The 26,866-nt window shown below is 41.6% G+C and overlaps 1 protein-coding gene across 16 annotated transcripts in view; it reads left to right on the top strand.

Annotated features, from left to right (window-relative positions):
• The window catches only part of BRSK2 (BR serine/threonine kinase 2), a 302,070-nt gene that overhangs the window by 122,901 nt on the left and 152,303 nt on the right, over positions 1 to 26,866 (top strand). For all 16 annotated transcript variants that reach the window (XM_021403472.1, XM_021403470.1, XM_021403461.1 and 13 more), the window contains one exon: positions 23,975 to 24,069. In XM_021403472.1, the coding sequence (XP_021259147.1) occupies positions 23,975 to 24,069 (95 nt within the window). The remainder of the gene's footprint in view (positions 1 to 23,974; positions 24,070 to 26,866) is intronic.

The following is a 26,866-nucleotide window of genomic DNA, read 5'->3' as shown; positions in this document are numbered from 1 at the left end:
TTGTGGGGTGAAAAAAGCCTTCTATCTGAGTTGGTTTTATTTTATCAAACACTGTATTAGCCGCATAGGGCTTTTTGTTTGTGTTTTTTTCCCTTCACATCTGCTATTCTTGACAAGCAGAACAGAAAGCAAAAATAACAGAAAGGATTTAAAATTAGGCACTTTAAAACATTCTTCTGAAAAGTCAATGGCAGTGACAAGCGTGTTCTGAGCTAAGAGAAATGTAAAAATAGGCTTCAGAAAGAATGTGCTTTTCCATTTATTGTTTTAATAATGTTCTGAACTGTTTGGCAGAAAGATGGTGAATTTGAAAATATCTTATTGTTACCAATAGCTGGATTGTGAAAAGTAATCTCGAATGAAATGTATTGTGAATCAGTAGCTATAGATCTCTTTCTTTGTCCTGATTTTAGAAAAGTGAATCTATTCATTTAAAGGCCTGCTTATCTCTAAAGTATCATTGACTGGAATTTGGTTAAGTATATTTCCGAGTTGGGCTCACACTTATTCATCAGCAGCTACGTGTTCCCCGGCCATCTCTGTTAACATCATGTTAGAAAAGGAAAGAGGCTGAAAAGGCTGATCTGCAATTACCCATCGCTTCTACTTCAGGTTAGTTTTTCTAGACCCAAGATTTAGAAAGAGAATTTTTAATCTGATCTTTGATTGAAGTAAATGATGTAGTTTGACCCCCTTGTTCCTTGATCATGAGTCTTCACCTGCAAAACTCAAGTCCTTACAGGCACTTTCCAATAATGCCATTCCCCTTCATGTTTCTTTGTCAGCACTTTTGAGAGGAGGCTGGGAGGCAATAGAGAACATCCTCTTTTTAGACAAAAATAACTTTTATTCATAAGAGATTTTAAGATATCTCTTTGAACAGCTACTGCTGAGATGATTTTTTTTTTCAGGCCTTGGAGCTGCTCTTTTAGTTTAGAAAGTGAAATCCTGAGAATGTCTCAGCCATTCATCTCCCTAGGAAACTGAACTAGATTGTTTCTTTCTGCTTCACACTTTGCTTATTATTTGTGTTTAATGTAGAATATATACGGTTAGATTTGTAGAAAGATGGATTAGCCCTGTTACATGACAGGCAGTGGAATGCAAGTCTTCCCTCTTTGCCAAAGGCAAATCTTTATTCCTGCCATGGCTTAAATAAATTTGAGTTTGAAGCAGTGTGTGCTGCTTCTCTCTTTTCTTCGGGGTCTGCAGTACTGCTGTAATTTATTGGTATGATTTAGAAGTTTGTGTTATTATTTCACTTTTTTAAGGACCTTTTAAGCTGCTCTGAAAGAACTCTATGTGCAGCTGGGGCACAGTGGAGGGGGCTGGAAGTGTCAAAGGTTTGTATTTGTGGAGACTGGAAGCAAGATGACTAAGGAGACAAATTCACCATCTTCCATGGGAAGTGCAAATGCACAGACCCCAGTTAAGAGCGTGTAGAAGTGGGATTTGTGACTCTTGGACCATTTTTCACGCTCTTCGCTATGAAACTTGTTTCCTGGCTGACTCTGCTGCCTTTTCACTGGCTTTTATTATTTAGGCCTTTTGTATAAAAAACACTGAGCTTAGTAGATGCTGAGTGCTACTGAAGTCTTTTAGCAGAGTTTGCCTGAAGGGGAGGTTCCCCGCCACTGTGATTTCCTTGAATTGGATGTAGAGAGAGTATGATAGGTAGATCAAGTTGGACACATCTAAGGTACTTGAATTTCTGCCACTTGTTCCAGGTGCTTGACAAGTAGGAGGGCATCGGCAGGGATTTAGATTTTCTTGCTTTCACTTTTTGTTGTTGTAAACTTCATGTTAATCTAGGCTGACTGAAGAGCAAGTCAAAGAATTGGTGGGGAAGAATTAAGGGATGTCCATAACAGTGGAATGGTTCAGATGTGAAATTGGTTTTGAGGATAACTTCCATCAATAAACTTATTTAGAAGTGGAAAGATAAGTGACATTTCTTTTTTAGCTGCTCTCATTTAATTTCAGTGCTGCACAATGAATGGCGTTTATTTTGTCAGTAAAATCAGATGGATCTGAAGTGAATTCCGCTTTCTGAAATCCAAACAAGGGAGCCTGAGTGAGAACATGCTGAGTCTCTTCTGTGGCAATTTAGATGTTTAATGGCCAGCGATTTCCAAAATGCTGTATCTTACCTTATGAGCCTTAAGTTCATACAGCTTGCACTCAGTTTTTTTAATTTGATTCGTCATAAAAAAATTCCTACTGCTCCTGTCTGATTTAGACAGATCTGAGACAGAGCCAATGGGCTGAGGCACCTTGCTGCTAGGACCTCACTCAGGGTTATTCTTGCTTTACATAGCTAATTTTGGCCCTTATAGCCTCACGTTTGTTTTCAGTGCTGGTGAAAGTCATGCTAGGCTGCTTAGGGGTAAGTGACTCTCAGAGCTCTGTTGGCAAGTTGGCTGTGATGGGGTGTGTTTGTGTAGCCATAATTCCACCTTCAGCTGCTCAAAAAAGATGAAATCTTGTTTTAATTTGCTGAGAGCTGGTTTTCCCATGGTGTGTGGCCATCATGAAGACTGTAACGTTAGCCTGTGTGTAGCAGAGTTGTTTTTGTTTGTATGATTTTGTTTGTATGATGGGTTTTGATTTGCATAATCTTTTTGTTTGTATGCACACACTCCATATCCTTCACAGAAAGCTTAGAGCTTGACTGTTTCTAGTAAAGGGATCCTAGTTATTAATTGGTGATGTCTTTCTGCTCTGTAGACTGAAATGTATTTCCTTGGGATTTTTAAATTCAAAATAAGCTTAAAATTAATCTGTAGACGGAGCAGTAGGAAGCATAGGTCTAAAAGTGGATTTTCCTTTCTGTAAGTGAATGGAATATATGCAGCTTTTAGCCCTTTAGCTTTCTGAGTTGGATAAAATCTTTGGCACAATTTCCTTCTATTAAGGAAATGAGTTATCAGCTCGTCCCACTGGGTGATGGCACTGTCGGCATTCTCAGCTGCTTTCAAAGGGTGCTTGTAGCCCTCCCTGTGTTGTACAGATCAAACTCATAAGCAGTTCCTCTAATCTCAATTAGCCTTCTCCTTGTTCACATGCTTTTAACCAAGATCAGATCATGCATATTTCCAGTTGCATCTATTTTATTTACTGACATGAGCTCATTTGTTTTACTGCTGTCAGTGTCACCAACATAAAAACATAGCTTACAAAGCCTTGTGCATCATTTATTACATAGCTGGAAACTCTGGTGTGCTATTTGGAAAGGATGTGCTTGTGGATTTCCAGATAGAATGGGGAAAGACTTGTATGAAAGAGAAGAATGTATGGTAAAGGACAAACGACAAGGACATTTGCTGTCAGTAAGTTACACAGTGTGGTTATGGTTTGTTTGAGTAGGGAACTCTAGGTGTGTTGAAAGGATAGAGAAAATGTTGCGTTTTTGCCTCTTGGTGAGATGTGCTTGTGCACAGTAGCCAGCACAGCCTGACTGTCTCTTTATGCAGGGGGTTCAATTTGAAGAAGCAACTTTCATAAGAAATCACTAGTACAAAGAATCTATCAATTTAAGCAGTTACAAATGACATGTCTGATTAGACCTGACTTTTACCATGTTTAATCTAGCTGTACCTCTGAGATTTTGAAAGGGTAATTTTAAGAGGGGAACTCATTTCAGTGAAGGTATGATTTTTGCAAGAAAATACCTATACACTTACTGAATTTGCTGACGCACTCTGGTGTTCAGGGCATAATGCATTCTGAGAGTGAAGACTGAACTATGAATTTTGGGTGGACATGTTACAAGTGCAGACTAGTCAGTGAGAATTTGTGGGTTCCACAGAATGGCTGCTGCTGTGGAATAATCAGAAATAGCAAATTAAGCAAATTGTCTTTTCCACTCAGTTCTATAGAGAAAGAAAAGGAGCCTTTCCAAAACCACCTTAGGGATATTTACAGTGTTGTACAAATCTGAATACATTAATCTTTAGTATTTCTATATGGCAGGTTAATGTTACTGATGGAATAAGCAAAAAGTCATAGGGAGACTGACATCCAGATTCGGAAAGCTATGAAGGTAGTTAGATCCATGTTGACTCATGCACTTAAATGACTGATCCCATAGGACAATTTCCGTAAGGTTGGTAATACAAGTGTCTTTTGAGGTCCAGTTCTGAGCCTTAGCAGAATGTGTGTTCTTGTCCCATTGATTGTCAGCCATAGTCCTGAAAAAATTACTTATCATACTTGGCACCAGAGCCAAATATGCAAGGCAGAACTAATCCCATATTTCAGCAGAAGCAGTATCACATCCATTAGGTTGCTACAGCTTTCAATCATGAATTAGCATACCTGTCAGCTGTCCTCCTTTTACTGTTGTATTTTACTGTAGTGCAATGGTGCCTACAATTTCAGTCTGAGTTTGATATCTGTTGCACTTGTTGCTGTACAGATAGCTGAACTTGTTTGTTGCCCTGTGATAAGCACCCTATGCGCCAATCACACATAAGAAATAAAGGAAACAATGCTGGAATTAGAATTTGAGGCCTGGAGAATAACTGGTTACTGATGTGGAGGGGGTTTCCAACAGAGAAAGGGAATGAATTCGGATGTTCTGTAGCACTGTGTATGTACAGTGTGACTCAGCGTGACTGAGCTGGCCCTGCTGAATGAAAAAGTGGCCTTTCTGCCCCTATAGGCTGTGTGATTTTTCTGTGAGCTGAGTTTGTGTGCAAACCTGAGTTAGTTAAACCGTTTTCTTCCTTCCTGGCTTGGCTTTCACCTGCATCAGTTCTGTGAGCTGTTGCCTATATGAACCAGAAAAAGCTAGCAGGTAGCAATGCAGAGGCTGAACTACTGCTTGTAGCATTGGTGGTAGCTTATGTGAGTTTAAAGTATATGTGAAATTATAACACATAACTCTGTCCAAAGTTCTGAGTTACTAAACATTTTTTAATCTGCTTTACTGTGTCTTACATGCTGAAGTACTGGTCCTTGATGAAATCAGGCACCTGATGCCCATGAGATTCACTGACATTTTCACTGACAGTGAGGATCACACTGCTAATCCTGTTAGCAAAGAGCAGAGATGCATGGAGAAATTTTAGCTTTCTGCCTCGGTGGTACCCCATGGCTATCTTACATGTTCTGGAGTTACATGCTTCCTCCTTTCATGCACTATGTGGTAATTTACAGAAAACTCAGCAGTGGGAAAATCTCTTAACATTTGAAGAAGTAACAATTTTTGAAATGATTCCCTGAAGCTCAGAAGCTTCACTTCACAAACAAACAAACCTCTTATAAATACCTACAGGAAAAACAAACAGAACCCTTAATTGCAAAAGATGCCTCTCTGCATTCAAAATCTTTGCCTTGTTTTCCTGTCAGGCCTCATTTCCACTAAGGGATCTCTTTCCTAAGGCCAGCAGGACAGCTGTGATATAGGAGGAGATAAATACATATGACAAAGGATGTGAAGGGGCAGAGCCCTGCCTTGACTTTGACAGAGATAATTGAGTTATTGAGGAGTTAGTGGAAAAGTTGACTGTTTCTTGAGAGAGATGTCATATGGCATTCTGCTTGTGGTAACAGTAATTATCCTCTGGCAACATTTATGCTTGCTATTTCTACCAGTGCAGTTAATACTCCTAATTCTTTTGGCACTGTTTTCAGCAGGCCTAGAAGAGATATTTAAATATATGTGTGTATATATATATTCTAGTGATGTTGAGGTGCATATTGTCTGGTCACCTTGATGGGGATCGTTGACAGGTGGAGTCTTTGAAGACTTTGCTATTTATAACAAGAAAATCAATTTGCACACAGAAAGGCATGTGTTGCACTGCCAGAACTTAACCTTCTCTTTGGCCTCTGTTAGGAGTACTGAGATATTTTAGCCAGCAGTTGAAATGGAAATCTGATATTCCTAATATGAACAGAGCAGATTTTTTTTTGCTATGAAACTTGCATGCTCTGCATCTAGTATGCACAAAAGTACAGATATAAATGTTTTATGTTTTGCATAGTGCCTTTCGTTAAGGCATAGTGTTGTATACTAGTAATTATAGTTGTTAATTATGGAGAAGAAGGGGATTATGACTTTGGGTGCCCTCATTAGGAGGGGACAATGTGTAAGTAGTCTCAGGAGGCTTTGTTAATTGGAGAAAACTTGTTTCATGTAATCTTTCTTGCCTTCTTCACCTTCTTCCTTTTTCACCAGGAGGCAGTTATTTCCTACTGCTTGTACAAACACCGAATGAAACGCTGTTACTGTAGGTCAGCACTGCTGCTTGGTGGGAAAAGTGAATGTGACTTGGCTTTGTTGGATTGGTTCCAATCACTTCCCTCCTTCTTTCACCCTTCCCCCCTGCTGCTCGTCTTCTTTCCTGGGTTTGGTTCAGGCCGTCTGGGGAAGTGTGTACCCACACAAAGGTGCACATCCTGTGATGCTTCATCAAAGACTCCCTCTCAAGAGCTAACATTGACAGAGGGCTATTTGGAAGCATCAAGTATATTATATGGCAGCTACTGACCACTTCCCATGTTTCTTCAGGAACTTGACTCTACACACATTCACAGGCACCTCTAATTCCAGACAGACATATTAAACACACTTATTTTGCCCCTGAAGCCCTCTGCACTAGAAAGAAACTCGCATAACTGTGTGGATCTTCAAAAAGGAAAGTAACTGTGGACCCTCTGGAACCAAGTTTCCTGTGCATGCAGCTAATTATTTTGAGATTGAAACAGCACCTTTGAAGCATGTCCATGAAATACATAATTAAAATATTTTGTGTTCGATCATACTGTTAAACAGCTAATTGAAAATTACATTGTGTCTACTTAATGAGACAAGTAATATATGCATTTGTGCACTACTGAAGTGGCTTGTCCCTTAGTCTTTTCCCCTCTAATTGCTGTGATGGTAACTGGCAGAGAGGGCTGCGTGCTGGGCTGTCCTTGATCAGCAAATCTAGCAGACACAGAGTTCCTGTTAGGGACTCCAGTGAGTTCAAATAGAAGAGGCTGTGGAGGATGGGACCACTGCTTCCAACCATTTCTGTACAGATGTTGAAGTGGATCAGAGTATGGGCTCCTGCTAAATCAGTGGCTAGCCTAGCATGTGCCCACATTTCATAAATGAGCAGATGATACGTATTTTATTTTCAAACAGCAGGGGCTGTTTGAATGGTTTGGGCCTGTGTCTGCCCTCAGGCACTGTTTGGGACCCTCTGTGCTGCCCAGGTGGCCCAGCGCCAGCAGGATCCTGCAGAGCAGCTGCTGTTTCCACAGGTCTGAGACATGCCAAGCTCCCCAGTACATCGAGTTCCAGGACCTGATGATCCTTGGGGGTCCCTTCCAACTCAATTCTATGATTCTATGAGAGTGTTTGTGTCTAATTCTTGAAATGTAAGAGCACAGGAAGGCTTCCTTTGCCTTCCTCTCAACCACATGTTGTGCATTTGTGGAAGATAGGCACGCGCTGATCTGTAAAATAATTGCTTTGTATGTCTGGCTTGCTGCAGTGTTTAAATACAGGGAGAGACAAGATTTATTGCATTACACTGTACAGTTAGTTAATTGCAAGAGAGGAGGTTCCTAGGGAGGAAAAGTAAGAGTAAATGCATTTAAGGAGAATTCCAGACTGGCCCTTCCCTCTGACATACACTAGTGGCAAAAACCCTAGAAAGGATGACTCTGGGTGAGCACCTCTACCTCCAGAAGATTCAGAGCTGGAGCAGGATTTAACTACAGTGGGTCTTACGGTCTTATTTTTATTATGATGGTGACTTCCTCCTGTCAGAGCACAAACAGCTTTCCAGCTTACCGGGTCAATCATTTGGCTGTAGAATTGACTGGAAAGAACTAGTTATTTCAGCTTAGTATTTGCACCTACATCTGTTTACGTATGTGTTCTGTGCATGGAATAAATTAATTTTTCTCAACCTCCAGTCACATAACCAGTCATGGTTTTCTGCAGCTCTTGTGCTTTCTGACTTCAAAAAATAGTCATAGTGCATCAGTACTAGGGAGACAAAGAGATGTAGGGAACTCTGCTGATGCTGCTTTTTACATTTAAAATTGTGCCGCATATCCAGGAGGTTAGGATGCATTTTCTCAGGGGGTTCCCATGCTTTGAGCTCCCTGCTGTTTACCTTTTATAGTCACAATTTTCTACTAACAATTGCACAGTTTTGGAAGAGGTTATAAATGCTTTGACTGGCTTCAAACCTGATGTTGCAAAATCATATTCTTCTGCTACTGGTGCCTGACAAAGATCTGGTTTCCAAACAAAGGCAAAGAGGAAAGAATGAGGCAGCAGCCCTTGCAGGAGATGGAATATTGTGTGTGATTAAAGCTTTTATTAGGCTATGGTCTGTAATGGGAGAGAAAAAGCATGATCTCCACTGATCTGCATTTTAAACAATGTTGAGGATTAACAGAGGGTCAGCAGATGCACCTATTGAGCTGTAAAGAAGGGGATTCAGAGCCGCACCGTGCAGATGGGAGATTATTGTATGGTACTTTCCGCATGTGCCAGTCAGTACTCCCGCTGCTCTGTGGAGCACTTAGCAGCTCTGTCAGCCCTTCTCCATCCCAAGCACAGGCAGCACGCTGAGCCTGCCTTGGCCACACCATGAAGCTGAGCCTGTCCCCAGTCAACCCAGCAGAGCTAATGCGGAGCTGTGGCAGCCATTCTGCTGCTGCGGTAAGATACGAATATGGGCCCTGGGAGCTTCTCACGTCCCTGCCTTCCCCTCCCTAATACGGTCTTTCAGCCAGCTTAACTCTTTCCATTTGAACAGCGTGTTCTGGTGACGCTGCCTGTCATTTTGCTGCAGAGCAGCCCTTTTCCTGAGGAACAGTGGGTGAAATGATGGGGGAGAGAAGAGAGATTTTCCTGCTTGGCTTTTTCTATTCTTTTGTCATTGCTTCTGGAAATGAGCACATTTTCTTCTGTTTGAAATGCAGTGTTGCAATTTCTTTGCTGCTGTTGTTTTCATTTAATGGATCATAAATTTGAAAGCTCTCCCACTAAATGTATGCATTCACATATGACATTGGAAGTACTCCTCTTTCATTCCCAGAATTTCTGCTGTAACATTGGAACAGATCTAGTGGCACAAATGGAATTTTCCTGCTTTTATCCTGATGTGGCAGGGAGTAATGTGGTCTGGAATTTTATAAAAATGGTCTAGTGGCCAATTATTTCTCATCCCCCCCACCCCCCTTTTCTTAGCTGTTCTTACATGCACCAACTTAAAAGGTGATTGTGGTATATCCTTAGTTTCTAGCTCTGCCACGAGGCTTCATTGTGACCTTCAGCATGTTACCCTGCCTCTTCATGCCTAAAGTCTTTTTTTTTTTTTTTTTTTTCAAACAGAGAAATAGGGTATAATTAGGCATACCCTTTGGCTGCCTTGCCAATTTGGAGCTTGACTGTCAACCCCAAGGAGAGGTTGGCACATGTGGATGTGTGATGTTTATCAGAGTAGAGCCCTAGTCTTGCACTGAGTCCTCCGATATAAACAGTGGTAACAATTCCACAGGGTTCTCATTCGTATAATTAATGCTGTATTATGGTATGTATTTTATCTTTAAAAAATAGTCCTGAAATATGTTTAAGAGGCTTGAAAATGATTAGGGAAAATAATTGTTTTCTGCAGCATCCTATTCCTCATGTGTTAAATGTGTCATAACGTTAGACTTTGCCTGTAGCAGCCTGGATAATGCCTTATGCTTTGAAGTCTGCTCATATGTGAGCAAGAGAGAGAGGGTGAGAGTGCAAATTCCCATTTATATGTAAATAGGAATCTCTCTTTGCTTCTTGGCTAGCGTTGATTCCACCTGGTTTACCTCAGTAGCTGCAGCACTTCATAGGCTATTCTCTTTGTTTTAAATATTATGAAGCTCTACTTAAAGCTGGAGCTCACCTCAAGTGCCACCATAGCACCCCTGCTTCCCCAGCTTGAAGAGCTGAGTTCCTGTATTTGGCAGCAGCTTAGGAGAGAGCCCTTGAACCATAAAACAGGGCTTCAGATGCCAGCACTGGAGTCCAGAAGTTGCAAGGATGCTGCGGAGTCTTTGCTCTAGCGGGCATTCATTTGCACTTCTCTGAGCTTCTGACCTGGGGTTGATCTCCTAGCTTTGAAGAGAAGAATTACCTGAAGAATTGATCAATTTCACTCATATTTAAGTCCCCTGGATTTAAATATAGCTTTTTATTATGGTTTAAATCAGCAAGAACAAAAGCACCGTTTTGTTTATTGGTTCTATTTTTATTTGTTACTGGTACATTTTAATTATTTTCCTAACAAAAGGCTAATTTTCAGGTTGGTAACTATCCAGGCATGTTGATTTGCAATAATAATAATAAAAAATCTTTAGACAAAATTTAGTATTTCTTTTCTGTGGTTAAGACAACACTGTCTACTACTGCCTGTTCACTAAAACCATAATGTATTTAATGTGGATTTTCTTGCATGCTTCCTTTAAGAATTTTTGCTGTATCACAGGTTGATGATAGGCATTTTCTACTCACTGTAGATGGGCAAATATTTTTTTTTGGTAATTTGCATCACCTTCTAGTTGGTTTGGAAATTCAAGTGAAATCAAATTGATAAAAAAAAAACTAATTATTGTTTCTTATCCAACTGTGATAGTTCATTTTCAAAACAAACATAAAGGGGAAAAAAAAACATTTTAGAACAGCTTGTTTTAAACAGTTATGACAATGTGTCAGGCACCTATAGCCAGAGAATTTACTCTCTGTGCTCTTCCAGAGCACTTTACAGCTCACCTGATGTTTCTGGCTCTGGAAAATGGGCGGCATTGTTCTGGGAGCTGTAGTGAGTAGGGACCCCCACCTGGAATTAGGATGACACCAAGCAGACCTTAAAACCAGGTCTTTGAAAGAAGAAGCTTTAATTTGTTTTATTACCATTCTTCCTTCTAGTAGTTCTAAAAACAGATTGCTTGTGTGTGTTTAGGTTGGGGGGAAGGTTGGTATGTGAATTCCACTGGAGTAGGGAAAGCGATCATTACTGTGAGTGACTTAATTTTCAGTCCATCTCTTCCTTGCTTCATGGAAGACCCTGGGCAAAGACGTGGATGGTATTTTGTATGACTTGATGTCTTTCAAGCTGAAAGAATTGGAATGAAGTTTGAGGTGAGGAAGAGGTCTCTTTTCACACATCAAGTTATTAAAAGCTTGAATTTAGTACAGCAGCTACACTCTACACTGCTGGAAGTCAGAAATCATGCGAAGTCAAGGCATTAAGGCCTTTGATTTCAGGGAGACTCCTGTAAATGGGCTGCGGTGTGGCTGAAGAGAAACAAACATCCACATCTTTCTCTCTCCTCCCCTCTCTGTTGTACAGCTTCTGTTTTAGTTTTGTTTTGGTTGTCTCTTATTAGCTAGAAAACTTTAGGGGAAAGCTTCTCTTTTAGAACAAAAGGTATCAGAATATACTACAAGGAATTTAGATATCATTATTTAAAACTGTTGAAAAGAAAGAAAACTAAGTATTAATTGTTCATTAATACTTGTACAAACAGAATGAAAGGAAACCACCAAATGGAAAAAAAAATCAGTATATGTAGTATTTTTGACCACCAAACAGGAATGTCTGATAGGTTAGATGGTCTTGTTCCCATCCAGGGTTACTTGGAGTGGAGAACCGGACAGGCTGGAGTGACGCAGAATTAAGCAAGGGGAAATTTGAAGTTCTGCCTGTGGGGAGGAATAGGCTCAGGCACCAGGACAGGCTGGAGAACAGCCAGTGGGAATGCAGATCTGCAGAACACTCTGGGCTTTTGGTGGACAGCAGCCTGACTATGCGGCAGCAGTGTGTCCTCATGGAGAAGAAGGCCACCTTCTTCATGGTGAAGAAGAATATTACCCATGGATGAAGGGAGGTGATCCTTGCCCTGTGCACAGCACCGAGAGGCCATATCTGCACTCCTGTATCCAGTTCTGAGCTCCCCAGCACAAGAAACTTATGGACTTAGTGGAGCAAATCCAGGGTAAGGCCACAAGGATTAAGGGACTGGAGCATCAACCATCCAAGGAGAGCTGGGTCTGTTCAACCTGGGAAGGAGGAGGATCTCGTCAATGTGTATAAACACTTGATGAAAGGGAATGAAGGAGAAGGAGGCAGACTCTTCTCAGTGGTGCTCAGGAGCAGGATAAGAGGCAGCGAGCACAAAGTAAAATACAGTTCAGCCAAGAACACAAGAAAACACTTCTGTCAAAGTGGTCAAACACTGGAACAAGTTGCCCAGGGAGGCTGTGGAGTCTCCCTCTGGAAGTACTGAAAACACGCCTGGACTTGTCCCTGGGCCACCTGCTCTAGCTGATCTTGCTTGAGCAGTGGATATGGCCTATGTGATCTCAGAAGGTCCTGGCTGATCCTGGGTTATTCTGTGACTCTGTAAGCAACAGCGTGTTACAGACTTTTATTTATTTATTTTGCTTCTTAGGAGTGGATTTTGAACCATTAGTGCTAGTTAGTTCAGCTCAAATCCAGCAGGATGTTAGAAAAGATTTGATTTATTTCTTTACCCTGCTGCTAAATTACTGCCCATCTGCTGCCCTGATTTTCTTTATGCAGTTTCCAGTACACTGCCACCAAGTGCTGGCTGGATGTTGCTGCTCAGGTATTCCCTAGCTTGGTTGCCACTGTGCCTTCAGAAGGCACCTTCTCTTCCCTGTACAGCATTTAGTACAGCACACAGCAACATTCACTTGCAGCTGCAGGGGTGGATGTTGAGTAGAGTACACTGCAGAGAAAATAGACTGAGGTTTTCAGAGGAGGTTGACCATCCACTGTGTTTAAGTTCTTTATTTCAGGTTTCTTATGTAGTTGTTAGTGGAATTTAAAGCTGGTGTAGTGGGCAGAGGGAATTCTTCATTTTTGACAGCTGGTGTTCATGCAGGGCCACAGATGTACCTTAATTCCCTTTAATCTGACCGGAGGGAAGCACCTTCTACTTTTTCTTAGTTCTGCTTTACTCAAATACAACTCCAGTCGAATGCAACTTAGTTAGGATAAACCTCATGTGAGAAGCAAAACTGTGTTTCTGTCACCTGGAGCCTGCTGGATCTTCTGCCCCAGTGCAAAGGAGTAGAAGAGGTCTGGTCTTGGGGACTCCAGAAGTCATGTATCTGCAAGTAGAAATGCTCCCTCAGGAAACTTAGAGCGTATTCTTCTGCAGCTGAAATCTGTGAGCTTAAATCTGCTGTCGTTTCTTGTGTGTGTATCCAGCCTTCTCACATTGTGGACTAGGATTGGATCTCAGGAAGCAGATCCCATGTTTATGGCTGTTCTGTCACACCATTTGGCAATGTTACACAGGTCACTCTAGCTGTGTTTTTTGTCCAACTTAACAGCTCTCATGTTTTGCAGACTGAGTTAGCAGAATCAAGCTTTCCAGCTCTGTTTGAAGACTGACACTTTCTTTTGTTGGTTCTTTGTTAGGGTTTTTGATACTATTTTAAAATGTCTTTTTCACTCCTTTACATGTTTGGTGGTTTTTTTCGGTTGGGTTTGGTGGTTTTTTTTATTATTGTTATTCCTGTAATAAGATTTGGATGGCAACTCTCTAGCCTTTAGTAGCTGGAGCTCAGAGGGTCACAGGCAAATAATGTTTCCGCCAGATACCTGTCGTGCCAGATGAATGCTATCTAGCTGATGATGATTCTCGAGTTCAGGGAGAGACTCTTAACTATGCAACTTGCCATAGCCTCGAGGTACAAGTGGCCTGACCTGCAGTACAATTGAGGAATATCATAGTAGTTTCTAGTCATTTAGGAGGCTCATAATATAAAGCCTAAGTGTGTAATGTTCATAAGCACAAGACAATATTTTCGATGTTCTTTGCAGGCAGTATCCCTTAAGGCAAGTGTTTTTGTGGAAAGGGGTACGTGATTTGTCTAATGACAATATTGCTGGATAGTACTCTATTATCTCAGTGTATTTATTACCGCTGTATTTCGGGACACTGAATGGGTGCAGTAATCTCAAGTTATTTCTGAGCTGCCTCTTCTTGCAAGTGTGAGTGGCTTTAAGTCACTGCTGAGCTCCTTCGTGGCTGCTGTTTGCGGCGTGAGCTGTGCTGTGCAGCCTCCTGGGAGGGGCTGGCAGGGATGCACCTCATCTTAATTGGTGAGAACTGGGGATAATTCTCAGGACGTCAGTGGGATCCACCCCTGTGCACTCATGGAGAGAACCAGGTCCTCACATGAGAGCATTATGCTTGAGAAGATGGTATTTTTAACTTTCCCAGACTTTGTAGCTTGTACAGAGAAGATGCTTACTGATCTTTTGCTTATTTCTATCTACTTATCCAGGCTTACAACTAGTCCTTCTTCTTAAGCTGATTTTTCTGATTGAATCTTCTTGAGTCTTCCGACACCTCATGCCAACTGTCTGGAACCATGAAATACAAATAGTAACAGAATAGAAAGCAGTCAAACAGAGGAGAAAACCCTGGAGATGAGGTTCTCTGTTGACATCAAGAACAACTCATTTACTCTTTTTCCTCTGCTTATTTTGACCCTGGCCTTGGACTAGTGTTTGTAGAGAGCCAAACTTAAGGATATTTTGCTGATGCCAAGAAAGAACCAGTATGAGTAAAGGCAAAACCCCTTCCTGATTGGGAAGTGGAGCATTAAAAGGCGCTGTAGGTTTGAAAGCAACATTCCCTGCAGATTTGTTTTGCCTTAGTGTCAGTGAACACATACAGGGAGTTGCATAACTTGCTACCTGTTGAAAACAGTTGCTTTTGATATAGCTGTGAGATCTTCTACAACCAAATTTCTCTGCACTGCCATCTCGTTCTCTGCAGCAATGCCCATTAGAGCAATTGAGCTTTGGATAGCCATAGCTTGCTGATGAAGAAACTGATCTGCAGATTTCTGAAACAGATGAGTCTTTGTATTGACCTTATTGGGCTTCAGATCAGACCCAGGGAGTTGCTCAACATCCCCTCCAGTGAACCGTCTCTCCAAAAGAGAAAAATTTGCTGTGGGATTTTCCAGTAACCCTATGGGTTGTCACATAGAAATCTGGGAACAGAAGCATGACATGAAGATGTGTTTTGACAGCACAGTTCTTATGCCATTGTCCTTTCGTAATCAACAGCTCCTGCCTGAATTAGATTTTGAACTGTGTTTCAGGACATAACTTAGCCACAGCCACTCTGATATGAATTTCCAAGTGATGAAGCTGTGTATCAGAAGGTGGGTTGGGGTGTGCATGTTTGTATTTATCCAACCACCTTTCTTTTGAAAGGAAATTAAATTCATTTTCTTTTCTTTCTTTCTTTGTGCAGGCACAGCTGACCTTACTCTCCAGGTGTTACATTGTTTCTCATAAGCCTTACCTTAAATAAATGAGGAGCTTGTGCCTTTTCTGTAAGGGTGTATGGAATATGACCCCATGCTTTCCTCTCTGTAAGGAACACAGTGAACCAGTTGTAGTGAAGTTTGTATTACACGAGCGGGTGGTTCCTATTCTTCTTGGTGTAGAAGTCGATAAATGCTTTCAGCTCCATGCTGTGACCTGAGCCATTATTCTCACATTGAGGAAAATACTTTTTGAAAAATGGAGTTTTTTATATGCCTGTTTCTGTTCATTAAAATGATAATAGTCTAATTATTCTGACCTTTAATTCTTTTGCATTGACTTTACTGTTTCTAAGCCAGAAATCAGTTTTCAAATGGTCTTTCTTCCCATTGTCCTGAGCCAGAAGCTTAGGTTTTCTCACATTCAGTCTAGTTAACAAAATTGTATTTTAGATATTCTATACTTCATACAGAGGAACTTTCTTTCCCTAAGAAAGTGGGAAAAGCAGTCCTTTCCAATTGTGCTGTGAGATCTCTGTAGCATCCCGCAGAGCTGCACTCTGCAGGCCCCTAAGGCTGCTGCTGGTAGCTCCCAGACCTTTCCCTGATCATTTGTCCCTCTGGCAGCCTCAGGGCCACCCTGTCTCCATCACCTATCCGTATCTCCTTGGCTAGCCTGCAGCTCTGCTCAGGAACTCATTCTCCTTCGAACTGACCAGTGAGGGGTTTTCTCTCAGGCAAAAGCAGGGTCTGAAGGCTGGTCTGTCTCCTTACTTTCCCTTTACTGATGCAGCCTGTGAGGTCTCTCTTCACTCGGCTGCTGAATGTCGTGGAGCCTGTTACTAAAGTCTTACTGTTGAAGTTAGACAGTGACTGTCTGAGAGCCGTATCTCACTGCCATCGCTAGGTCTTTTGGGAATTCATGGGAAGGGGGACATGCTGCGTGTGCATGTGACCTGCTATTTGGTGCCTTGCTCCTAGGTGCATGTACAGTTAAGCCAACTCACTCCTTGAACCATAGCTGAAGTGCAGTGTATCAGCGGTGAGTGCAAATCCTGTTAGAAATCTGTCAGTTGGTGATTAAGAGATGTCATAGGCCAGGGTAAGCTGTGTCAGCACTGAGCTGGGTAGATGAAGTGCTCTGTGGTGAGCCTAATCTTGTGAAGTGCATGACCTCTGTCTTCTGTGTAAAGGCTTTCTGCGCTAACACTTTTTTTAATTAAGTTCTTAATATACATATAACCTAGCTGAAACAATCTTGGTGATAGGAGGGTCAAAAGGGTGTCAGGACTCCCTGAAGGAGGCAGGCTGAGGTAGTGTGGAAAGTGCGGTGAAAGAGGGTAGAAATGAGCTTAGAAAATGGGATTAGCATCAGCTAAAAGCACACATGAGGAGCAATTTCCCCACAGTTTCTCCTCCCATCTTCTTTTTTCATCTCCTCCTGCCCTGAGCACAGTGTCCCCTTCTTATTAGCACAGCAGGCCTTCTCTGTAGGTCACTGGACATTGTGGTTCATTGCCCAGATGTTACCTAATGATGGCGAAATGCTTTCTCAAAGATATCTTAGCAGGACAGACAGAGCCCTACTGGCTTCCTGAAAATGCATGTCTTTGGTCGTGTCCTGACAAACGATTTAGGAGGTCTGAAGGGAGAAGTGGATCTCCTCATTCCTCCAGTAGGGCTTTGCAAGGAGGTGCATGGCTCTGACTGTGGTTGACTACAGCCCTCAGTACCCATACAAAATAGAGGGTGAATAGGGTGGTAAGATTTTTTGTTTGTTTTTCTTGTGCATCTGTTATGTTTTATATTCCCTTTCTCATTTTCAAGTCGCAAAGCCACTCTCCTGTTTCTGTGTCTGCGGGGGGGTGAGGGTGCTGCTCAGATGCCTTTGTACATGCTCAGGAGGCTGAGGTTTGGACCTCTCCAGTGTCAGCTCAGCTTTGTCACTCACTTGTTTTCATATGTGAACAAAGACTTGGTGTAAAATAGAAGCTCAGCTCACTGGACATCACACTGCTGACAGCTCCCAGAGGACCTGAGGAGTTTGTTAGAGCTTGGCTGATGGAATAACAGTTTCACAAAACCCCACCCAGGTGTGTGGCCTAGTTCCTTGGGGATTCTCTGTGGATACGTGGGTATGGATAGAAATGGGAAAGATGAGTGTCAAAAGGGCTGAACAGTCACGTTCTTCACTATACTCCGTGGGCACAAAGCGTTTCTGAGAAGAATTGATTTATGAAATATTGTAAGAAAGAGACCAAGGTAAAAATCAATACAGGTGATGTTGGTTCTATGTGTTTTGATCCTGCTGAGCTTGGAGGATGATCCTGCCATAATCTCTGAGGCATACAGTGTAAAACCTGCTCCTGGTGAGCTGCTGTGTATCTGAGTATGCGTCTGTGTCTCTTGTTCTCTAATATCAGGTGGGTGGATCCCGTCACATCTGAGCTGTTGCATTGCTCTCACCAGTCTCCGAGCTCAGACGTTCATCCCCTCGGCTGCCTGAGCAAGTGCATGTTTGAAAGAGCTTAGAGCTCAGGAGAATACATCCGAGCTGGAGCAATTCTGCATGTAGCTTCCCTGTGCTCTGAGCAGAGGCACGTGAATCTCAGCACTGATGAACATGTCCTTCCTTACTCCTGCTGAGCATTTGAACTCTGGCCTTAGTCCTTCTGTAATTACAGTTTATTCAATTTAGAAACAGTTATTGCATGAGCCCTCCAAACAGCATTTTAGCACTACAGTCTCTCTGTAGTATATCTCGTGGTCAAATTATTTCATTACCAGTCTGGGTAGCTCCATCCTCATTCTTTCAGATTTGTAGACAGTCCTATACCTCCTTTCCCCATAATACAATTATAAATTGATACCGTGTAATTTGTGTGTCACTTGATATAAGGTTTTGTTTATTTTAAAGGCAGTAATTTGAGATAACAATATGCTATAGAAAAATAAACATCTGTTCAATGAGAAGGCTGAGTAATTAAGGGCAATTATTGGTTCCCATAAGTAGGACGCTTGTAACAAAGTTCTTTGGAGTGCAGCTAAGAAGCATATGAGATGCGTATTGTAGGAAACCAGAAAATCATGAGCTAGAAAATTTGAGACATAAAATGGAAACTCTTACTAAGAAATAATCTAGAGCTCTATTTGAGAGAATATTTAAAGTGCAATTTTCCTAATATGTTGTAATATGTAAAGCTTGCATAGTGTTTTTTACCCTGTCCCCGCCCTTTCCAACATTCTTTGTAAGGATTAATCAGTTAATCCTTCTACAGTCCTTGCAAGGTAAGTAAGTATTGTTATCCTTATCTTACAGTTATGGAAATCATGTTGCTGTGAGCCACATTTTAACCTGTTTTCTGCTGTTGTAGATCTAAAGCAACTTCACTGCAGTCAGCATTTGGATTCTGTAACTGAACTGATTCAACACTAATTGAAACCATAGCATTTGAGAAAATAACTGTTGAGAATAAGAAGCAAGAATATTACATTTTAAGCGTTGTTCTATGCTTCACTTGAGTTATATTAATGCTTTTATTTGCTTTAAGGATTGATTTTCTAAACTGGCATCCTTGAAGGTTTGCAGATCTTGCAAATAGCAGTGCATGTAGTTTTCAGGAATGAGCATCAGTAAATAATTCTAAGACTTATAACAGTAAACTCCAGTTTGTGGGATTAAATCACATTACTTGTATATAAAGATCTTATGTACAAAATTTCAGTGCAAGAACTGTGTAGGCACACTGAACTGCGTTCTTGGGTTTGTTCAGACTAAGATGTTTGTTCCTCCTTGAATTCAAATAGTTTGTTACCAGTACCAGTCTGTGCCCTGATGTAAACCACAAGTGTTTGTGTCCTGCAGTGCTCAGATTAACATTTGCTGGGTATTCATTGACATGAATTAATTGGCAATTAGCTAACTCAGTTAGGAATAATATTTCTTTCTAGACATTGCTTTAATTGCTTGTTCAGCCAAAATAGATAGTACCAGCCAGACCGAGGCTTTCCGCTTAAGTCTTTGAGAGGGTAAGTTTTTTGACAATGCGCTCTGTTGTGAAATGGGCAGCAAGCAACAAGAGCCATGAAGATGATCTGAAATCAGGGCCTAGTTTCCCTCATAGAAATACAGGTTGGGCATTCGGTTGGTTTCATTTCAGAAGAAAATGAAAAGCCTTTTTCCAATGCAAAAATTATATATATTAAAACTAGCAAATGTAACAATTTTTTTTTGTTACAGTTCTTGAAGTAGTTAACTAGCTTTATGATTAGAAATGAGTTACTTGTGTTTAACATTTCTGAAAGACTGTGGGAACATTATTTGTTAACATTGTATATACCGTAAGTGTTGCATTTAAATAGCAGTGTTATTTTCTGATTTATTAGTCTCTCACTCTCAAAATGATCGTTTGTTTCAGACCAGTATCTTTGGCAGACTCCATTTCTTGGTAGGATTGAAAAACAGCTCTCTCCTGTTTCCAGAACACTTCTTTTGGTAATGAAGAACCATGTTTTAGTTCTCATAATGAGGCTCATTAGCAATGTGTCCCTTGTCCCCAGTTGTGTTCCCTTGTGCTGCTATTCACACCACTGTGGAGTGCTTATGAAATAGCACCACCTCCAACCTCTTTCTGTTTTGTTTAGTACGTGTTAGAGCAAATTCCCACACACAAGGTAAGGCAGAAGTACATCAGGCTTTTTCTGAAAAACTGTCCTTGGCTGAAAAGACACAGAGGTGATTGCAACGGGGATGCCTATGTGCTCATCTCTGGAAGGGAAGCTTGTGTCTTCATCCCTGCAACACGTTTCTTGGGTAAAATAAGTGATTCCGTATTCACTGCTTCAGGGTGGGCTGTACACCTGAGTAGCAGACCTAAATCTTGCCCTTGCTCATCAAGTACGCTCCTGTCCTTTTCAGGAAAGATCTGTGTCTTTACACATCCAAACAGTGGGAATTCCTAGCAAAAAACAGCATGAACTGTTAGCAGGTCAGCGCTGTGCTCAGATGTGGCAGGCCTGCAAGCTTCCCTGTGTTCTTCCTTGTATGCCATCTTTCCTTTGTGTTGTCTGGAGTTCCTGTTGCTCAGTGGTTTTCAGCTTGTGGCTTTTAATTATAAATGAAAAGACAATCTTAGCTTACACCTTAGCCTTGCTTTTCAGTGTGTACTTTTTTTTTTTTCTTCTTTACTCCCCAGCCTGAAATTGCAGGGCTGTTTCTCATGCAGTTAAGTGGCTAAGGTCTGAAGCAGCCCAGTGTTCACAGCTCCTAAGACAAAGCAGCCTACTTGTTGCCTTGGCAGACTCACCTTAAGCCATGCCAAAGCAAAATATTCTCTTACCAGCCTTGGTTGTTCTCTTTGGGAACCACACAGGTACTTCTGCTGGGTGGAACATGTAGGTAAGCTCTATGAGTATGTACCTCACCTGTTGCCGCATCTGTATGGGAGGTTCTCTGTAGACTTAAGGTGCTCATTAGTGTATGCAGCCAAAGAAGCAGCGAAAGATCACCAGCCCTGCCAACAGCACCTCGACCACTTGTTTCTGAGCGTGCATTGCTTTTATTTTCATTTCAAAAATAGCTCAGCAATTTACTCATGTGGTTGCTTCTTACTCTCTTCAAAGATATGTCATTACACTGATGCGTAATGTGTCCTCAATGTTTCATGTTTTACATGCCAGTAAAAAGGCATTCTAAGCATCAGAAGTCTGCAGGAGTTCAAATGACCGTAATTCATCTTTGAGCAGTAACTCAGTAGACTGGAACTGCCAGGACCAGAACTGAAGTCCAGGGTACAATTCTTCCTTGCCCAAGCTCATTTAAGATTTTCTCTTAGTAGCAGGAGGATCTTAAATATAAGGTGGACTAGTGAAAGGTTTTTATTTTGCTCTGTTGGCATGAGTATGTCATAAGGAAGGGGTAAGCAGGGAGGCACAAGCCCGGGGGCAGGTTTTGTTTTTATCCTAAAATTACATTCACTGAATTTTGGATGTTGAAAAGTGCTGTCTTGTGCTGTTTGGAGGGTTGCCTTAGTATTCCTTACCCACAAAGCAGACAGCAGTGACTGCTTTTTTTTTTTCTCAATTTTTTTAACATAAATTAGGAAAAAGGAAAAATACATTAGATCATGCATTCTCTCATTCTGTTCTCTGGCACCCTGCTGTAAATCAGGAATGACTTCCCGAGGTTGATGAAATTAATTCAGTGTAAAATCACTGGGACAGTATCAGTATGATTTTACAAGGTGTATGATCTTCTAATGGTTGATGAGCTTTGTTATCAGAGTAAACAGAATGGTTTAATCTTATTTTCTGAGTTTCTGTGGTAGGTTAGTAGCAAGAAAGACAGAAGACATTGTGAAGATTGCCTGTGTGGTCTGATGGTGTCCCAGAGGTTTGTGGTGGCTGTACTCAATGACAAAATGCTTCAGTGAGGGCAATGATAAAAAGGGTTGCCGATAGCTGAGTGCAGTGGGAAGATGTCTTGATCTGGGAAGAACATTTAGAATCAAGTCTTGAAGTGTGAGATTCCAAAAGCCTGTACACTTTCTTAAGACTGGGGGACCAGTTACAGGAAGCAGCTGTTTGTCACCTTTAGTGACCTCTTAAAATAATGACTGCAGAATGCTATAGTATAGCTCTATGTCACATATCCTAGAGTGTAGATGTGAAGGGCTGAGCTAGAAGCTCTGCAAAGAATTAGAAACATAAAGGCAGGGAATTTAGAGTTGTGCAAAGAGTGTGGTTTGTGTTGGAAGCAGAATAAAGGGGCGGGCATGGACTGAAGCATTGCAAGCTCACAGTAGAGGGGTGCCAACAGTGGCTGCCCAAATAGGGCAAAGCCAAAGCAAAGCTGCAGAAGGGAGGCTGCAAATGCTCTGAGTGGTGAACGCAGAGCATGTGGTACTACAGGTAATATCGTACATATATTGAGTAGACAAAATTCAGCTGTAACAGTGGGGATTGGCTGGACATCACAGCATCTTCCTCCAACTGTACTCATCTGTTACTTCAGGCAGAGGAAAAACTTGCCATACACAACTTTGAATGGGTTTGTCTGTGTGCTGTGTCCTTAATTCTCATGACTTGTTCATGTAATGGTAGAAGGTGAGGATGTCAGCATTTAACCAGAAAAGAGTGGAAAATTACATGACTGAAAATATCCAGGGAACTTGAGCACACTATAAAAGAGAGGGGACAAGAAGTGAAAGTTATTTCTTGGCATAACAACCTGTGGTTAATGGTTCAGTATCAATGATAAACCGTGTAGCAAAAAGATGAACAAGTGTCTGTAGGAGATGGCTGGAGCCCCTGATGAAACTCCAGATCTCTGGGTACAGTTTGAAGCAAGGCAGTGGTCTATGTATTTCATCCCTCAAAGTGTGAGGTCCTGTGGTCATTGTTTCTCTGGGCTGCGGGTATGTCATGTTCACTTTACCGATAAAGCAGTGTCTTAAAGTTTGGCACTTGGGACAGTGAATGAGGTTAGGATCTTAATGCCACCCAGCCTAGGAGCTGCAAGCCAAGCTGAACTTTCTGTGCAACATCATTGCTCATAAATGCTCTGTGAAGCCCAGCAGATTTTACTGATGCCAGGGAGGTGCCATTTCTCCCTCAAGTTATAACTAAATGGCAATTTGGCACATTGTGGAGTGGAATGGAATCTAGCCTATTAGGTGTTGTGCTGCACGACCATGTTTGACAAGAGTAAGAACTGAAGCAAAACAGATCTCACTTGAGTAGGCCTACAAAGTAACACTTTTCAGGGTAGAAATTTTTTGATGGAGGTGGAGTTGAGAGCTCTGGAGACCATGCTTAACTCGCTTGTGAGAGGTCTCTTGATGTACTTTTATGAGAATCAGCAGATTCAGATCAAAGTTCTGCAGACAATAATACTTTGTTACTTACCTCTTTCTTTTCATTCTTGGAGTTTTATTCCATACTTTCTGATAACTCAGACATCCTCATCTGATTCCCTGATGGGAATACTCATATCCTTTTCCAAATATAGCCATTTGTCTATACCATTAGTTGTTTGGGTATATAGATACTAACAAGGATATAATAAATATTAATAAGTAAGAAGAACTTAGTGTTGATCACTGTGTACTTTTGTTCCTCCATTCCTCTGTGGTATTCAGCATAGTGTGAACTTCATGCAACAGAGTAAGTTAAAACAGCAGGAGAAAACTAAGTGCTTTTTTATTGTAACTCTGAAAGTTTTGGAAAGGAATACAAGTAATGTAGTAGTGATGCGTACACTGCACATACTTGACCATCTAGTTCTGTTGCTTTGAGCTTTCAGAGATGCCAGATGTTGGCAAAGCCCCAAACCTAGTGCAGTTAAATTGGCAGAATTTTACTTTGTACTGGTAGAACACTCTTTGAATGGTGAGAGCTGGTACGTATTTCGACAAAAATACAGCTTTGATGGTAGAAACTGTAGCAGAATTGAGGATGCTGGCAGTTTTAATGCCAAGTGGTCATAGTGTGGGCTTTAGGGTCTGCATTACTCACAAGACTTCATCTGGCAGGGGGAGGGTCTAATGGAAATTTGTTTGAATATAAATTGCCAACTACTGAGTAAGTACTGTTAGGAAAAATCTCAACTGTGGATAGCTCTAACCAGTTCTTTTTTTCTGTTTTGCTCTGTTTCTTCTACAGGGCTTGTGAAGTTGGGGGTTCACTGTGTCACATGTCAGAAGGTTGCGATAAAAATTGTCAACAGAGAGAAGCTCAGCGAGTCGGTGTTAATGAAGGTAATTTTCTAACAGGAGATTTAAAAAAAAAAATAAGTTCTTGGTTCTGTGTCTTTTGTTCCATGCAAAATTAATATCTTTAATTATGTTTAACAAACATCTCTGTCAGTACTAGGATTATGCGGAGCATAATAAAAATAATTCAGTTATGCGGGAGGTTAGGGCAGCTGAAATGAAATGGGAGTATGCCTGTACTTTGAGAACAAAATTAGCGGTCAGCTGCAGAGGTGTTGCTTCTCTGCTGGGGCAGCTGTGCTTTGGGCATCATAATTTTCACTGCTGGAGCGGTGCACAGTGGTTGTGGTATGTTGCAGACTGAGATGTTTACATGTTAGTAGGAAGAGATTTAAGTGAGGTTGTTAAATCTGCTGTTTGAATGCTCCTACTGCTCACTCTTGCTGCATGGGTTTGTTATCTGGTGCACCAAGATCCATGAGTGTTTTAAGCTGTTGTAATTCTGTTAATAATCCATTGTGTCATTGGAAACAGTCCAAGAGTCCCAGTGACTGTAGTGTCCAGAACAGCTTCATTCATTTTTGCCTAATCTTGTGACATGCATCCCCTTATACGAGTATCATTTGATAGATCTTGGAAGTCTAAAAATGAAAAAACAAAAAAACATGCATAAGAGTTTATTCATGTGATTTGGTAGCTTGAGGGGCTAAATTCCACTTGAGTGGGGGAACACAACTTCTGCAATCAACAGAATTCTGTAAAGTTGTCACCTGCAAAATGTGCTAATGGATCTGCACGCAGAGTCAAGGTAACTTCCCTGTTACCACATGCAGCATATATTTTTCTACTGCTGTTACTTTTCACAAGTAAGTATGGCAACCTTACTAGGAACAGGAAGAAAATGGAGATTAAAGGAATATGCAGTCAGTGAATGTTGGGTGTAAAGTTCGTATTCAACTGTAGTGTGCTCAGACTTACCCTTCTGGAATTCCATTGAAGTATTCTGTCTCCTGCAGTACTGTAGATTAAAGCAGTCTTCTAGTATAGACCAGAAATTAGAAAGTGAAGTAGGTAAGAAAATCGCAGCTTTAAAGAGAAATTTTCGTAGATGAGTGGAACACAGTGAAAATGAACAGTATGTAAAAGGTAAAATCTGAATGAGACTCTAAAAACTTTGAATATTTTCCAGAGTTACACCGTAGGAATAGTTTTAAAAAACATGAGCATTATGTTAGCTGAGAGACTCTCTGTCTGGTATCTGTATAAAAGATTTTGTTAACCTCACTGATTTTCGGAGTAGGAGGCAAATCGCATAGCAAAGTGATCTCACTGCTTTCATTTTGTTGTATTACCTCAGTTGTAGTAGAAAATCTGAGTAATGAAGTGATGTGTAAGGCTCTTGTTTACACAGCCGCGTGTTGAAGTGTGCCATGTTTTCTGTAAAATTGTACAGCATCCTTCTCAGGAGGAAGCCAGGCATTGTATCTTGATTCTCATTTCAGACCATTCATGGCCAGATTTTCTCTTTCAAGGATTCTGCTCTCTGTACTCAGGAGGCTGGAACAACAGATGGGATTGAAGTGGTTAGCCCAGTTCTTGCATAAACACGGTAACCAGATGTCTTTTCAGGAATACCCTGTGTCTGGTGGTCAGAAATGGGGCTTGGGACTTCTAAGTGAATTTAGAATTGACTGTACTCTTAGCCAGCGTAATCCAGCCTGGCTGATGGGGAAAAATGCTTTCAGCAATCCCGATGTGACCATTGCCAAGCAGCCAGATGACAGCCTGCTGCATGGAGTCAGCAGCCACAGGGAGACAGTCAGCAACAAAGCCAAGTCATGGTGATGTGGTGGCATTCCTACTTCACAAATCTTCCCACTAGTTTATTGGTTTCAGTGACTCTCTTTGCCAGCGGGCTGTTTAGAACAGGCCCTGGAGCCGGATCAACACCACAGCAGCTCTTCCAAGCTAGGCCCAGATTGATGGGTTTTGCTTTAATCTATCCTTGGACAGAAAAACTGGATCTGACAAATATGCACACCTGCTGCATGAAGCTGTAAAACTGCGGTGCTGTGGCCATTTATCCTAGGGCATAAGGAAGAAGTCTGCTCCCAGTCCTTTCAACATCAAAAATGACAGGCATGAGCACATGCAGCAGGCTGCTTTCTCCTGCCATCATTATTTTGACTTACTTCATACAGCCTTCATTTCTCCAGTGATTTTGCAGAGAGCATTTGTTTTATTCTGTACAGTCAGGGAACTGTCCCTTCTTTCTGCAGCTGCTCTTCATCTGAGCTGTGCAAAATTGAGAGGCATTTGGTAAAGTGCTTTCTAATCATAACGTAGTAGTATCAATATTTCTGGAGAGAAGAATTTGGAGTTGAAGCAGCTGGTCTCAATTAAGAGAACTGCTGCTATGGAGATGATACATGGGCAGGCAGGCTGCAGCACAGGCTGCAGTAAATGGCTCATCCGTGCGCTTGCTGCCCTCTCAGAGGACAGGGCTGCTTGCTGTACATGCAAGCTGTCTGCTTTGGTGTGTCCTGGCTCGCTCATTGAGGCTGAGGAGCAATGTTCCCTTCCCAGCTCCAGCTGGGGCCTGCTTTGGAGTGCTGTTTTGGGGCAGAACTACAGATTTTACAGATGAGAACGGAAGTCCTGGTTCTGTTCACTGATGCTTTGGCACATCTGTAAGTACTTGGGCAGCGTTTCTTCAGCTGTACTTTTGGTAAGCCTGCTGGTCTGGAGACCTTCCTCCCGAGGTAGCGTTAGCATGCTCTGGCACAAATCGGTAGAAAGGCTTCAGAAATTAGCGGATTACAGGGATTGTGTTGAGATTGAG

Source organism: Numida meleagris, chromosome 6 (genome assembly GCF_002078875.1).
Source record: "Numida meleagris isolate 19003 breed g44 Domestic line chromosome 6, NumMel1.0, whole genome shotgun sequence".
NCBI lineage: Eukaryota > Metazoa > Chordata > Aves > Galliformes > Numididae > Numida > Numida meleagris.
The sequence above is the reverse complement of the archived record's forward strand: the minus strand, read 5'-3'. Positions and strand labels throughout refer to the sequence as shown.